This window comes from Sebastes umbrosus, chromosome 19 (genome assembly GCF_015220745.1).
Source record: "Sebastes umbrosus isolate fSebUmb1 chromosome 19, fSebUmb1.pri, whole genome shotgun sequence".
Classification (NCBI taxonomy): domain Eukaryota; kingdom Metazoa; phylum Chordata; class Actinopteri; order Perciformes; family Sebastidae; genus Sebastes; species Sebastes umbrosus.
The window spans coordinates 16516012-16532499 of NC_051287.1; the positions used below are offsets into that span (position 1 = coordinate 16516012).

Here is a 16488-nt window from a genome sequence, read left to right on the forward strand (position 1 = left end):
AGTTTAGCACACCCTGAAAACAAAGCTAGTTAGAGCAGAGCTGGAGCGGAGTTTGGTTCGGTTGACCAATCACAACCATGGATCAGCTGACCAATCAGAGCAGACTGGGCTTTTTTAGAGGAGGGGAGGGGGGGGGTGCATTTCAGACAGAGGGTGAAAAGAGGTGCTGCTAATTCTGATCGAATGCTATCTTGCACATTACTTGAGACGTAAATGCACCATTTTTTTCGTCTTCTGCATCACGTTCAGCACAATGCATCATCTCCAGTGAATCCTTCTTGTGTGTATGCAATTTAAATCCCATGAAGGAAAGGCCGACTCCGCCACTAACAATGACAACTACTACAGTATATACTGTGGAGGTAATCCTCCATGCAAATACATTGAATGGCTATTGCTAAAAAATGCCGCAAAGAGTTTAAATATTAGGTTTGAAATCTTAAAATCTTAAGGATTAGGGCTTTATTTTCTTTAAAATGCCCAAATCCAACCTCTTTCTTGCACTGATACACTACAAGATGTCATATTAGTCATATTACATCATCCTAAAGATGTAAACTGCATCAATCCTGCTAGTTAAGAGTTTAGACATTGTTAATATAAAGAGAGGGTGTCTTGTTTGTCCTCTGGTGGGTGGATTCAAGGCTCAGAATTATAAACTTTACTTCATGTGAGCAGCTGATTCAATAAGATTACATAAGGGGTAAAAAAAAAAAAAAGATTAACTCAAATAAAACGAATGAATTAAATGAAACTGTCTTGTTTAACTTGGTGTACTTCTTTGACTTTTTTGGTGAATTTTTGTTCATTGTCACTTTGCCCTGCAAATTTGCATGTACAGGGTAAAGAGCTGACCACATGCTCAATACTTTGTCTCCTCTTTGGTCTTATTTGAATCAAAGAGCTCCCCACCACACACACACACACACACTCACTTACACACAAACCATCCTGCTTCTCCCCCCCCCTAATCCCCGTGCATCCCCATCCCGCCTTAAATGGCCCCCAACACCAAAGTCATATTCAGAAACACTCGCTTTTGCGTCCCAACACTCGTCTCTGAGAGGAGGACTTGGAACTTAAAAAGGAAAACATTTTGATTCTGACGCAGCAGAACTGAAAACCTGAGTGGAGTAACAGTGGAAAACGTGTGATATGTCAATAAAACATGTGCTATATATCGGATGAGGCTCTCGTGTGCACGGACTGGGCATGGAAAATATGTGCATTTGTGTGATGCGTAACTAATGGATTCATTCGCTCGGTGTCTCACTCATTCAGGCTACAGTAACATTTACAGTACTTGAATATTGTGTTTTTTGATTTCCAGGAAATGTGTGCTACTATGACATGACCCCTTCGTAGTACCGCCGTCAGGTTTCTGCATAAAGGAAGTGCTTCGGAGATGAAGAGGACGATGGGTGTATGAAAACAGTGAAACACAAACAACTTAAAATGGAGCTTGGTGGTTTCCACCTCACGGCAGCAGCAGACTCCTCTGATAGGTATTAAGTTAACATGTCCTGGTTTATATTTTGCTACGTTAGGTGCTGAAAAAAAACTCTCAGGCCTCCACAGTCCCGCACTGCTACAGCCGAATCATCTGATCTCGCATCAGTGCATCAAGGTCGATGGAACCGGTCAGATACAAGCTGCCCAAACTCGAATGCTGTTCGTCCATAACGGAGTTTCTGTCTTCACTGAGGAGCTTTCAGTTCCAAATCCTTCATGTCGATATCCAGAACTTCCATCTTCTGTGTTCATGTTAGGTATTATTGCTGTGGCAAACCTCCAAAGTCTAACACTCAGACTCAGGCAATAACTATTTAATCATTATGTAATGTGTTTCTGATTATGTGTGTGCATATGCGTGCGTGTGTGTGTGTGCTTTTGTTTGTATGTCTTCACAGTTCACGAGTCTGGGGTCAGTGTTAATAAGACGATCACAGTGCTACCTGTCTGTCCTCCTATCGCAATCACATGTTGCACTGCAGTTGCGTCGTGCTACTTTACACTTGCTACCAAATCACTCACATGAATCCGATCCTCCGTGTTGTTTTCGCTTCGTTCTCTTTGTTTTCAAATGACCTAAATTCGACAGTGAGGCGCTACAGCCGTTGCGAACAGATAAAGAAGGGAGCCACACACACACAACGTTTTTTTTTTTAGCATTAGATGGAGGAGCTGTAAATGCTGATGAAGAGGCCGGTGACTTTACTGCATATTGACTGAGGCTACTGATAAAAGATTGTGAATCAAGATGACGCGCTACTGGGGAGAAATGACGGGAAGAAGGTAGAAAAGGTCACGAAGGTGGAGGGGGGGGGAGGGGAAACGTTGTGTTAGTAGAGCTGCTGCACAATACAATCAAGCAACCAACCTTTTTTTTCCAAAGAAAACACGAGGGAGGTGAACGAGATTCACTTTCCCTGTCATGGATAGACAATATTGTGGACAGAAAAAACGAAAAAACACGAAACGAGCTTCATCCACAAAAGGTAAAAAAAAAAAAGACGTCAGCGCACGCAGACGGGAACACTCACGAAGCAGGGGAGCACAGCGGCTTTCTCATTCCAGCACTGAGCGTGCCATGACATCACAGGGGCCAAAAAGAGACAATCATGAGGCAGGGCTCAGCGCCAAGCCAGAGGGCAAGAAACACATGCGGTAGAAGAAGAATACGCGCACACATACGCACACATACGCACACATACACACACTGACACATGTCCACGTAGCATAGAGTGCATATATCACATTGAGAATAATAGGGGAAAGGGTCCAGTGAAAGAAGCATCGGTAGGCTCAGCAGAAGCTTAGCTGTATACAGAACCATCCATTGAGGGACTTTTTTTTTTTTTTTTTGGCTGTAGTGTTATTGGACTCGACTTGCTGACACAAACCACTCCAGTTGGGGGGGGGGTAGGTCCTTGAAATGGCCTCAGGCCCAAGCGTGGGCCAGCCCCGTACCTTGTACCCCTTCAGTTTGTAGATAATGACAGTTCAAAAGGTCAAAGGGCATGCACCAGCAGTCATCATGCGATTACAGTTCACAGGAAGCACTTTTTGTTGCTTTTTTTTTTTTCTTGGTTGTTTTACTGACATTTATGTTTTTTTGTATAAAAAAAAAAAAAAAAAAGTCATGCCTTAAGTCTAGTTGATATTTTTCTTTACAAATGTTATAAAACTACAAGTTGAACTCCTCTTTTGTTTTTTTTTTCCTTTTCTTTTGAGGTGCCCCGCGGTCACACGTTGAGGATGATTCTGTGTTTGTCATTTTGTAGTTTGCGCTTGTTATTAGTCTTTTGTCTTACTCTTCCTCTCCTCCCTTGCATCATTTTCCTCTTCTGTCCGGTTGTGTTTTTGTGTAGGATGATTTGGCAGTGGCTTTCCGGTCCTAGAAAGACAGAAACAGACGGCATTTACGCATACAACACAGGTAGAATTCATTTGGCCTCCTAAAAAAAAAAAAGGGTACTGAATGCCAAATCTAGGGTTTCTAATTTTGAAAAGAAATGAAAAGAACAGCATGTGAGAGACTATTGAGCTCTAATAGAGTCCATTCTATCCAAGCACTGGGATGCACAAGTGCTTGTCGTGTGTCCCGTACCTGGAGGACCGGGTAGTATGTGTATTTCAGTGTTTAACTCTCCGCAGACTGGTGCGCTGCGCTGACTGAGCGCCCTTTCTCACATCCACCCCCACCTGGAGAGCAAGGAGGGAGGGAGGAGGGAAGGAAACAACACTCGGACCAGTTAACTGCTGAAGCCTCTACATGTAACCAGAGCAGAAAACTAACGCTCGGGCCACACAGTGATGTGCGTGATGTGCGGATCATAGCAAAAGTGAAAATGATCTTTTGACAGTATATTGACATCATACCAGCAACATTATTACAGTTTCAAGGTCCATATCTGTAGGATATGATATAATAACTTAACACTTCCTGTTTCCGTTTCAAAATAAAAACCCTTATAGCATTTTTTCTGTAGACAGAATTCCTTCATTTGTTAAAACAAGGCTTTTATTCTGAAATTTGTGCAGGAGAGTGTTGTAGAAAATGCAGTGACTTGTACAGCTCCATAAATGAATAGAGTACTGGCTTTTAAATGTGGATTATTATTTACAAATGAGCACACGCTTCTTTACCTTTTTCTGTCTAAAATAAATATAAATCACATTTATAATGAAATGAAATGGCCATTATGAAACGAAAAATCTATGTAGAAAAAGAAAGTTCTGGCTGTCTGTGTGGACACCACACGAGTGAGAGACGCAGCAGTTCAAGAGATCACCACCACGCGCTACTATTGCATCCAGTGTGGCCAGGGCATAACTTGTCTGTCCGCTGGCCAGCCAATGCGGCTCGCTGCAGTCCCAAAATACAAACAAATGTGCAAGCATTTCGCCAATGATGTTGAATGTCTGGTGGCTGCTGTTAATTTCCCACTCTTTTGTGCCAGACTATGTGACTGATTCACAGTAATCTGCTTGGGTTGACAGTGTTTATGTGTGAATATGACTCACATGACAAACACGAATGACTCACCTTTCTGGCAAGCGTGCGTCCGTGTTCATCAACAAACTGCGCCCCAGCAGTATAGTCCTCTTTCTCCTCTCTCTGTACAAAAAAAACACAATTTACATATAAACAGCAATTCACATTACTCATATTTTAACAACAATAAATTGTTTGCAATCAGAAATGTCAAACAAAACCAAAAAGTGCTGGACATGGTGAATATTCCCCATGTGTTACACCACACAACACATAATTCTGGTCAGGTTCCTTCATCAAAATAATACATTTTGATGATTGTTGACCTGTGAGACTAAATTTGTTGATTGTCGTGAGCAAAGAAATCAAATTGAATGACTTTGTCCTCCCGTCTGATTATTCTAAAAAGATACAAAGGATGGACAAAGGTGTTCCCCCTCCGGGCGCAGGAAGCGGCGGGTGGTCGGCGACCTGACCTGGCCCCGCCTCTGCTCCTGTTCCCAAGAACGCTGGCCCGCCTCCTGGTGAGAGAAGCCCAGCCCCTTGTCAAAGGGCTGCGTGCCCTGCAGGAGGCGCCCACGCAGCACATGAGAGTAACCCGTGTCACACACCGGAGTCAGCAGGACTTCCTGGGCCACGCGCAAGCCTTGCACGCTGCCGTCGCGTCCTGATGACACAGAGCCCACCCAGCCCTGCAGGGAGTCTTTGTCTGGTAGGTAGGGTTGAAACGCTCCGCCTCCCACCACCCTGGAGAGCAAATACAGTAAAGGCAGAAAGAAAGTTGTCATTCTGAAACAGTGGAAAACAACACGTAATGTTCGACTACATTTATAGCTAACGTACCGGTTGTCTCCGTTGTGCTCCGAAGCCCGACTCAGTCCCGACACCTCACACCGCTGGGCATACACCTGCTGGCCTGCAACAACAGAAATCCCTTCCACTGAACCCAGCACTACACCTCCTCCTTTTGCTCCTCCTCCTCCTGCGAGGACCTCCCCTCTGCTCCCATCCAACCTCTGACCTCCCAGCTGGCCGTTTAGGTTGACCTTGGGAACGGCGCCACTGGCCCTCACCCTGTCCCATTCTGCCAGTAGAGTTACTGGCTTCTGTGGCGCCTCCTCCTCCTCAACCTCCCCTTCCTCCTCCTCCTCCTCCTCCTCCTCCTCCAGCTCCATGATGGAGCCACTGGCCCCGCTGGCTCCGCTGCTCGGGCGACCCAAGCTGCAGGGGAGGGAGAGCGTGGCGCCCTCCGAGTCGTCGGCCCGACTGCTGCCGTCCAGCGACGAGTCCTCCACCGTGACCAGCGAGGGGCTGACCCCCGCCGGCCACACCTGAACGTCCGACATCTCCATTAACGTGTCTTCCTCGGTGGTGGCGATGGGGGCGCACTCGAGGCTGGACACCTCCTGCCAGTAGGGCTCTGAGCCCAGCGGGGAGGGCAAGCTGTACAGCATGGAGGCCGGGGACAGCAGCTCCTCCTGCACCAGCCCATAACCTGAGGGAAGACAGGGGCGAGACAAGAGAAAGACTAACACCACGCGGGCATAGCCAGGGGGAGGATGGGGAGGTGGTGGATCGACTGTTTCTCCAACCTATGAGGAAACAGTGGGGCTCAGCCCTGTCCCAATACACCAACAAAGAGACTAGAGTCCGTCTTTGTAAAGCCACTAATTTAGGATTGAGATATCCTTCAATCCATTTCATTAAAGCTGCAGTCGGTAACTTTGAGCAAATACGATAAAAAGCTATTCTTATAAAACTGTCACTATATCCTGACAGTAGGACATGAGCAAGCGGCAACCTCCGGTGCTGAGAAATGAAGTGCCAAAAATTGCAGTTCTTCAAATGGCCACTAGAGGCTGGTTCCAAAAGCTTGTCAATCCCCAGAGACCTCCCATGTTAAAATGCTTTACAGCAGAAATAAACATGTTTACAGCTTGGTACAAAAAACGTTTTTTTGGTCTCTATAGCTAATATCCCCGTTCATGACAACCGTACTCACTCGTTTCACTTATAATAAGGCTTAAAGTTAGGCATAATAAGGGCGTGGCTGCTTTGATTGACAGGTGGGTACCGTACCAGGTCACTAGCTGCTAGCTGTCTGCTCTGCTGCACCCAGGCTGCCTCAGCTCCACGGACGATCCACCTCTTTGCCCATTTTTGGTGTCGTCACTGCCAAGATGACGGCCGAAGCCGCCCACTTTGAGCTCCACAACGGCTCTTCAGAAACCTATGGGTGACGTCACGCAGACTACGTCCTATATTTTATACAGTCTATGTACTTGAGGCAGGTAATCTGTGAAAAAAATACTCCAGTGCTCCTAATAGCTTTTGCAACGTGCCCGAAGGAAAACAACCAATCAGAGATGAGCAGTTTCTTGGCAGCTGTCAATCATTCCCGGCAAAACTCGCAAACTCTGATCAAATGGTCAAACTAGGCAGCGCTGATCAAATATGAATCAAAATTCGGTTACTGTAATGACTATTTCTCGCCTCAAATGTTTTCAGAAACATCTTGTAGTGTACTGTTTAGCTATAAAATGAGAAAGTTTGTGATCCGGCCGCCATGTTGAAAACAGTCGAGCCAAAACCAAGCACCGCCCACCGGCCGGAGCAAACTTTCTCATTTTACAGCTAAACAGTTCACTAAAATATGTTTATGAAAACATTTGAGGTGAGAAATAGGCATTACAGTAACAGAATATTGATTTATATTCACAAGTTCACGAGTTTCGCAAGCAGTGATTGACAGCTGCTGTAGAGACTGCTCGGCTCTGATTGGTTGTTTTCCTTCGGGCACGTTGAAATCTTGTAAATGCCATTAGCAGGACACAGAGGAACATGATTTTTTCCACAGTGTATCTATCTCATGCACTACCGTCAGGATATAGTGACAGCTTTTTAAAAAATGTATAATTTTTTTATCATATTTGCTCAAAAATTACCAGCTGCACCTTTAAATGTGAAAAGAAATCTATATTGAACCAGCAGTCTGACTCCAATAAATCCCCGCCAGAATGTTTTGTACTACTTTCAGTTTGAAAGGTAGTGCACAAGAACAATACTTGTCTTTCACTCTGAAATCAGCTTCTTTTGTCTTTCCAACGTTGATTTGTCTAATTGATGTTTTGTGGGTTTGATCCAAGTACTTTTAGGTTATCGTCATTGGGACACAGCAATAAGAGTGAGGTGAGGGTCAAAGGGGTTTTGGTGTATCACCCATCGTCCGTGAGGTGAACGGTGCAGGGCTCTAGAGTTTGCTGCCGTGTAAGAAAGTGAATCTGCAGAACATACACGGTGTTCCTCGATAAGCGAAGGAAGTCTAGAGAGCATATTGATCGTGGGGTTGGCACGATATACATTTATCGTTAGTAACATCTGTGAAAAGTGTTCCAATTGGATTTTAGTATCCAGATTGCGTCTGGAGTTCATTAAGAGGCTGATTAGCAAAAATGCCCATAAAAGCTGTTGGATTTATATAATAGCCAATAATGAAATTACAATATTTAAAGTAAATACTGTACATTTGAAATCTGGCCATCACAGATATGTGTTCAGATCATTTCAAAAAGCATTTTCAAATTTGTTCTTCCTTAGGCAACTAACTGTTCGTTGACCAATCAAGGCAGAAGCTGGGGGCTGTGCTTTTTCAGGAATGACAACATGTTCTAGACAGCTGATTAAGTCCTTTTTCTACGATATCCCAGCAGCTGGGATACAAATACCAACGCCGTAATAACACGTCTATTATCGTTCCAACCCTTGTCACGCGTTCCTGATTGGGAGTCAGCAGCATCTTGCAGATTCTGCAGAGGAAAATGCAAGTTACTGTTGCTCTTTGCATTATCAGAGCCATGCATTTACTGTACGTGTCTGCATCCCAAGCATCCAAATAAAGGCCATCGTACACGCACACACACTCACTAATACATACGCACACAACAAATTTGTTACTTTTAAAGAGTTTTGAGTAATTGGTTTTGCCTGTCAATGAAGGCAATTTACAGCATTATAACTTGGTCTACTTTTTATTATGAACTGACGGGGTAATTTCTAAAAGGAATTATCAGCATGTATTATTTTGTGTTATTCTGCTGAGCCTTTTTCAGATTCAGGAGGACTTAATTGATTATAAATCAATAAATTACATTATTTGGCTAACAAACATTATTCTACCACTAGAATATAATAAGCAATATACTGTATAAATACTTTTATTACACACTGTTGGATGCTTGATAATACATTTTTGTACTACTTTGATTACCAAGACGTCATTCATTGCACACAACGCAATCAAAATACACAAGAACACACACAAACACACATTATATTAATTTTTCTATTATTGTTTATACTATTAATTTCAGGGCAAAACTAATGTGTAGTAAATTGTAATAATGTGATTCATATTATATCATTTATATTTTGATTTATTGTACATACAGTATAACAACAGGTTTGTTATCTGAGTCATTTAGGTTCAGTCTTTTTTGGATCTCAATAATTTTTATGATATGCAATTTCTTTTCCACAGCTGGTGTTTTTTTTTCTTTTTTCACTTTTAATAATAATAAATATTTTCATTCATTATCTATGATCTAAGTTTAACATAAAAGACATGGCTAAATGTCTATCTAAAAATAAATATTGAAACCAATATACTTTGGAAATGCTATGTGAATTAAGCTTATAATTCATGTGCTTTCTTTGGTGATATTTGAAGACCATAATACTCTTACAGTTTTGTACATGTGACCGGTTTGAATTGGGGATTGCCGGATTACTCTTAAATTGATAATATGTTGCATCAATGAGTTCGGATGAATGAAATAAGGTGAAATTGAACAGTAAAGGAGTACTTCACCCAAAATCAAAGTTAGGATGCGTTCACACTGTTCTGCTTCAGAGCCATAATCCACTTTAGAGTGCAACATTTTCAGCGAGGCACCAAGGTGTGATGTGATGTCAGCTTGTGTATCAAGCTGTCAGGTTAAAACCACAAACATCTGAAAACTAAGTAGAGGCTTAGTGTGTCTGAGGAGGGGCTTTCAAGGAGCAACCCAAGGTATAAATAACTCAACCTTAAAGTGTTATGACAATCCTGTCAGTTTAAATTTCCAGGCAGTTTTTTCTTTTTTATAAATTTATTATTTATTGTAATACAAACCTAACATAACTAGTATTTCTTGTCCTTATGCTAACCAGGCCGAAACAGAGAAAAGACAAGCAAAAGGGATTTGTTTGTAGGAACCAGCTAATTACAGCTCATGTGTCTGAGGAGTTGCAATAACTATAGCTATATTTCACAATCCCATTCATTTTAAAAAACAGCTTTTTTGTACTTTGATTATGGTTGTGAAGGAATATGATTTGTCTTATAATCTAATTATATATAATCACAAAGAATGCTCACTAAGAAATAATGACTTTAACAAAATTCGATCTATCTGTACATTTATTGTATGGAAACTGCCGTAATGTACAGCTGTGGAAACAGAAAGTTAGAGGCATCGCTACCTAGACACTGACAATGATTAACCTGATAGTTGTGCATAACAACTAGATCTTCAGAATGGTTTGATGCATTTTGTAAAATGTTTCAGCAAAGCTGACATGTTTTTTGCAGAAAAAAATCAATGGTATATATAGCCAGTAAGTCATTAAGGTCCAACTATGGGAAGAAAATGAGTAAAACAATATAGAAAAGTCTACCTTACCTCACCTGCCAATACATGCATTTTCTATTTTCAGATTTCAAATGCTTCCAGGTCAAATTAATTATTGCAGATAAGTTGAATTTTACTAGCACCTGTTCTACCATAATTAAAATATAACAGCAAATTGTTTCAAATAGAGCTGTGTAGCTGAAAGCTAACATAATCCATAACAACTCTGACCAGTAAATCAAAGTATGTATTAACGGGTGAAATACCTCTTTACTGTGTAAATAATTGGAGTTTTGTGCTAAGATGTACTAAAATGTGAGTAAGCATGTGTGTGTGTGTGTGTGTGTTTCTGGGATGGTACAGGGCCGGGATTATGAGATGTGGCGTCAGAATGAGGTGAGATGGGAGGAATGAGTCAGAGTTAGAATGAGAGTTAGAATGAGTTAGATGAATCTGGGTTAGCCTTTTCCCTTCACTCCTATTTAAACACAAACATACAAACACACACACACACACACACACAGGTGTCAAAGGCACAGGATGTAGTGAAGCACAAATAAACTCCACAGAGATTGTCATGGCACAAGAAAAACAAACAGACCAAAAAACAAAGACGACACACTGCATAGCACGCTACTTACTTCACCACTGTACACGCACTCACGTACACACGATACTGCACACGTATTAACACAGAGATGAGGACACACACTTTCGGCTCACAGGTGAGCCTCAAATGTATACGGAAATAATCACACACACCCAAAAGCAATACACGAACACACCTCACAGCAATATCCTAACTGGCAGATAACATTCAGACAATGTTAACAGTGAGTCTGTCATCAGACATGGGCAAAACAGAGTTTCTGAGAAATTAAATATCTGGATGTAGATTGATTTTAAAGGGTAGGGAGTTCATTTTTGGTATAATTGGGCAAAAATTCCATAATAAACTTTCATCATATTGCGATTCCAGTAGTCTGGGAGATAACTAGACTTCTGTATCTTGGCTCTGTTTTCAGGCTTTAAAAAATTTAGCTTGTGACGGGAGTTTTTGGCCAATCACAGGTCATTTCAGAGAGAGAGAGCGTTCCTATTGGCTGTTCTACAAATGGAGATGCGTGTTCAAGTCCCTTCAGTGAAAAAGGACGTGTTCTTTCAACGGAATGAATATCCTGCAGGAAAAGTTGCTATTCCAGCATTGGCACCAACCCAAATCAGGAAGATGGACTTATCAAAGAGAGAGTCTTACAATATCGGCGAAGTGTTTCAGAGATGGAGAGAAAATGTTGCTCTCCATCTCTGAAATGCTGCGCCGATATTGTAGCTCGCTAGAGCCTCAGACAAGAGAAAAAAAGTGTTCAAACTAGACCACGCTAAAGTCCCGTTTATCAAACACCGAGAATAATTTACAGTTAGTCATTTTGCCCATGAATGAAAGACGATCATGTCACAGCAACATTGTCCAGTGAACATTATGAACTACGCAGCTGACCATGTGTTACAGCGTAGCGTTAAACAACACACCATTTATTTGACAGGTAAAGAAAAAAAACAAAAAAACATTTGTTTGTTAATATAGCATTAAAAACAAGACTGCATTACACCCATTTAACAGAGAAAACATGTTACACTGTGAACAAAACTTCATACATTGAAAGCATGCCATGCACATAAAGTCAGAATCAAAAACAGCAAACCGCAAACTTTTATTTTGTTAAGGAAACACTCCTCACTCACAAGTCCCAGTCACTGCACAGACAAAAATCATCTGGAGTAGACCTGGGTAAAAAATGTATTTTAAGATATTCATTACGTATCTGGAAGTATTAAATGGAGCCTACTTTATCTTGCAAGGCATTTCAAACACTTCTTGTATAAAAAAAATATAATTTACTTATAATTTATAAAAATATATGCTATTCAAACACATAAAATCCTTGCAAGATGAACTAAACTAAAAGTGATTTTCTTGACTTTCTTTGAATACTAATAAATTAAGATAAAACTAACCAAAGCCCAGGTCTGACACACACTCACACAAACACACACACACACACACACACACACACAAACAGATACTGTAACAGCGATGCATGCAGCATGCACGTGCACAAACTGTAGTACACACACAGAGCTGGATTGAGAGAAGGAGGAGGAGAGGGTCCCCGCTCGACTGAACGAGGGAGGAGGAGCGCGGGAAAATAAGATGACAAGAGAAGGAGGAGGCCCAGAGGTCAACATGAGGTCATATGAGGTCAGAGGTCGGACAGGAAGAGCTGTGAGGAAGAAGAGCAGGAGAGGAGGAAGAGGAGGAGGAGGAGGAGCAGGGCGGCTGTGCAGCAGATATGACATGTTATAGGTTCACAGACAGACTGAAAGTATAGGATGAGAGAGAGATTGTCCTGAGCAAAAGACACAATTGTGAGACCGCTAGAACATTGCAGTTACATTAAATTCTGTCTTGTTCTCAGGGAAAGAAAGAGAAAGAGGGAAGGATAGAAACAAGGTATGAAGGCCCAGAGCACACTATCATCTGTGTACTAGCGCCACTTTTAACTAGTGTATCCATCCCGGACACAAATGTATGCACACACACACACCTCCGCATGTATGTGTGCACACACTCACACAGACACACATGTACTCTATAAACACATCTCAAACGTCCTTACTTGAAAATCAGAAATTACCCATGTGTTAAGTGTCGGCTTGAATAAATGTCTCTTCTAAAATCCTACCAGTAATAGCAAAAAAGGAGTTATCCTCGTTTCTCATATTGAGTATAAGAAGAATAAGAAGCGTCATGTTCCGGGCTTTAAGTATGAGGTGTGAAAAAGTGTAACTGAAAATAAATGACTTGTGCCCCAGTGAGGAGGAATGAGGCGGTGTTAGTGCATGCTGCAAAAAAGGCCGGGTGTATGGTGGGAGAATGACACCATTCCTCAGACCTCAAAAACATCATCTGAGATTCATTATCAATCATCATCATCACCATCATCATCATCATGTACATGTCATGAGCAGCAAACCACCATGCAGCCCGAGTCCCCCTTCAACTTACCCCTTCTGAAAAACGGGGGTCTAATAACTCTCGGCTTGTGCACTAGGCGCGCTGGCCTTTTCTCCGTGACCTCTTGTGGAGCAACAGAAACAAGGTGAAACGGCTTGTTACCCAGACTCAAGGGAAGCAGGGAGATTTTCAGAGGTGGAAAGTAAATGAGAACAACAGCTCACCTTATTGAGCTGAAGAATTTTGTCTCCGATTTTTTAGTAGTGCTGCTGACTATACTCAGCTGTTGCGACCAATACGCTTGTTTACAAAAAAATAGTTTATTAAAGGTCCCATATTGTGCTCATTTTCAAGTTCATACTTGTATTTTGTGTTTCTACTAGAACATGTTTACATGCTTTAATGTTCAAAAAGCCCTTTATTTTCCTCATACTGTCGAACTGAATATACCTGTATTTACCCTCTGTCTGAAACGCTCCGTTTTAGCGCATTTTGACGGAGTGCAACAGAATTGCATTAACATTGCTAGTCAACAGCTTGGGTCCATGAGTACTTCCTGTCAGCTGATGACATTCACATACACAGCAACAGGAATAAACTGGAACACATTTAGAATGTTTTACGTTTAAAATTGTGTCAATGATCTAAATATTGTATATTCGTGACATCATGAATGGGCAGAAATCCTAACGGCTTGTTTCAAATGCAGAGTTTCTGAATACGGGCTGTGTGAATTTCCCTGTGGATTGAGTGTTTCGATACTTTCACAGTATTTATATAGGACTTAAGCCTGCTTTATAATAAAAAAACATGAAAATCTCACCTTTTTATAATATGGGACCTTTAAGTAAATAAATCCTGGAGGCATTATTGTGAAATAAGGGTAGAATCCCAGTGATTTTTTTAATCAACACGGTGAAGTTATTTTTTTTTCAGAGAATATTCTTGTTATATTCAGTATGTTTTGAAATTCTCTTTGAGCCATTGAATTCCTAATCCTTTATATATATCTGCAAATATTACCACGTACACCAAATACTGTACATGGCAATTGATGTAATTAACTTTCCTTCCAAATTCTGCTTAAGTTTCTTTTAAACTTTCCATTTCTGATCGTTACAGATCGTCATGGCACAATCAAACAAGCTTAACATCAGTCTCTTCTCTATTATTAATGTCTTACATCTTGAATGAGGGATACTTTCTATTATTAACACAAATGGATCCATAACTTGCTATTGAAAAAAAAATTAAGTTATCCTTGGTGATAGATTAGCTTTAAGGTAACAAGGTGTTAATACAAGATTAAATCACTTGTTTAAGCACATTCTGCAGTCTAAATGTAGTGGGGGTAATTCGCTGTTCATTGATAAGGACACTGATTTGAATACTGCACGTCTTGTGGTGATGTTTGATGTGTTTGTGGGTCTTACCATTGAGGACGCTGGGGGACAGCAGGGTGGAGTCGCGGTCGCCGAGTCGGCAGGCGCCTTCGTCCAAAGAACCGGGCACCGGCTGTGGAGCCTGACCCTCCAGGGATGTTACAATGTCCGCACGATCGATGTTTCTCAGAGCGGTGTACAGGCTCTCCACTGAGAGGGGGAACACAATGGACGGCGGGTGGGAGACAGATAACAAAGTATGGAAGTATGTGCACGAGGACAGGGAAGGTCAAGAAAGGTCGGAAGTCAGAGAGCGTTAGTCTTGTAGACAGCCAGAGTAAAAAAATATAGTTAATCTGACAATTAAATAGTACAAATTTACAGCAGTTTGTATGTACTAATAAATTCTAAGTAGCATTAACAACATTAGCTATTAGTAGCTAATTTCGAAGAGATAAACAGTAGTGTCGGACTCACTCTTGGCCCTTTTGCCTTCTCTGCTGGCCCACAGGTTGAGCAGGGCGGAGCTTTGGTCCAGCAGGGAGTTGGGATTCTCCACCCGGATCCTGTTGATGTCGTCCACACCGAACAGGAGCTCGCGTGCCAACTCTGACAAACGGACAGTCAAGTCAATAAAGAAATGTATAAAAAAAAAAAAAACAGTACATACAGTCGCTACATTAGAAGCTTGTTTGATCTTTTACATGACTAACCTGCCCAGCTCAGACCCAGCTGTTCAGATATGATGTTGATCTTGAGCTCGGTCCTCTCCATGGCATTCACTGTGGCTAAAATGAAAAAAGAAAACAAACAGCCACATTAGACACTATAGCTGCTATGCCAGTGTCAAGAAGACAAATAAGTGACTGAACTTTGGAGACTGTACCCCTGACTCTAATTAAAGTAAATAAATAGAGTATGTCAAAAGGCCTTTACACACCGGTGGCGTGATGAATAAACAACACGAAAATGCGAAATACACGCCTATGAATATTATATGTCTAGGGCTTTTATTGTGAAAGAGGTTTTATTTTGCAAGATAATCTTCACAAATGAATCATCACTTTTATGATTTTTGAAGTGTGAATGCAATCACCAGAAGTCAAAAGCTAACGTTAGGCTGTAAACGAACTACACAACGGTCGCATGAGCGCGAATATACACAACGAGGCTGTAAAGGCGAACAAGTTGACGTGATGATGTTTAGTAGTCTCATTTAGCCACTTGTTAGCAACCGTCTTTTTTAAGACACAAAGGCTTAAAAATTCACGAGTGAGGTATTTATTGATGTATTTTATGTCATAGAACAAAACGTTAAAATCTCTCCAGCTTGTGTTAACCACAGAGCTTAATTCAGACATCTAGCTAAAAACCCATTCGAAAAACCCACTAATTTCCATAAGAGGGAACGGGACATGCTAAAATGCTAAATCATTTCCGGGTTTGCGGACTCATTCCTGCAGCACTCTCTTTAGGCATCAGGCAACTCGTTCCACACAATGTGATTGGTTGATGCCTTTATTCGCTTGGCGAAAGCTCAGAAAATTGAGCTTGATCTGAAAAAAAAAGTCGCTTTTTCGCAGCGTAGTATTCGCATTCTGTGTGAAAGTACTCATGATAAGAACAACAGTTAGAAAAAATAAATTGACGCGCAAATGAATTGCTCGAAAAAAAAACGCTGCCGATGTGTTAAGACCTTAATTCACAATTTATTTGGACGGTCCAGCTGATATTCAAGTGACAACAAATTTGGGACTCAGTGGATAGATAGTATCAACTTTGGACCATTCAAATGTGTGTTATTGACAAATATTAAAATAGTTTCACGCAGTTGCTAGTATTTTTTATTATTTTCCCTTTTTTGTTTCAATAAATCTTCTTTGAGTTGCTATTAAAATTGTTAATAGCAATACTTACCTTGTC

General features: G+C 41.3%; 1 protein-coding gene across 8 annotated transcripts in view; it reads right to left on the reverse strand.

Annotated features, from left to right (window-relative positions):
- Positions 1 to 2804: 2804 nt before the first annotated feature.
- ank1b (ankyrin 1, erythrocytic b) overlaps positions 2805 to 16488 on the reverse strand; it is a 93676-nt gene continuing 79992 nt past the window's right edge. For 2 of the 8 annotated variants that reach the window (XM_037752629.1, XM_037752631.1), the window contains 10 exons: positions 15279 to 15353; positions 15043 to 15174; positions 14617 to 14775; positions 13235 to 13306; positions 5342 to 5993; positions 5110 to 5245; positions 4975 to 5019; positions 4550 to 4621; positions 3611 to 3705; positions 2805 to 3397 (listed from right to left, as the gene is read on the reverse strand). In XM_037752629.1, coding sequence (XP_037608557.1) covers positions 3637 to 3705; positions 4550 to 4621; positions 4975 to 5019; positions 5110 to 5245; positions 5342 to 5993; positions 13235 to 13306; positions 14617 to 14775; positions 15043 to 15174; positions 15279 to 15353 — 1412 coding nt within the window. In that variant the 3' untranslated portion in view covers positions 2805 to 3397; positions 3611 to 3636. The remainder of the gene's footprint in view (positions 3398 to 3610; positions 3706 to 4549; positions 4622 to 4974; positions 5020 to 5109; positions 5246 to 5341; positions 5994 to 13234; positions 13307 to 14616; positions 14776 to 15042; positions 15175 to 15278; positions 15354 to 16488) is intronic. The other 6 variants (XM_037752637.1, XM_037752630.1, XM_037752635.1 and 3 more) reach the window with 6 other exon arrangements.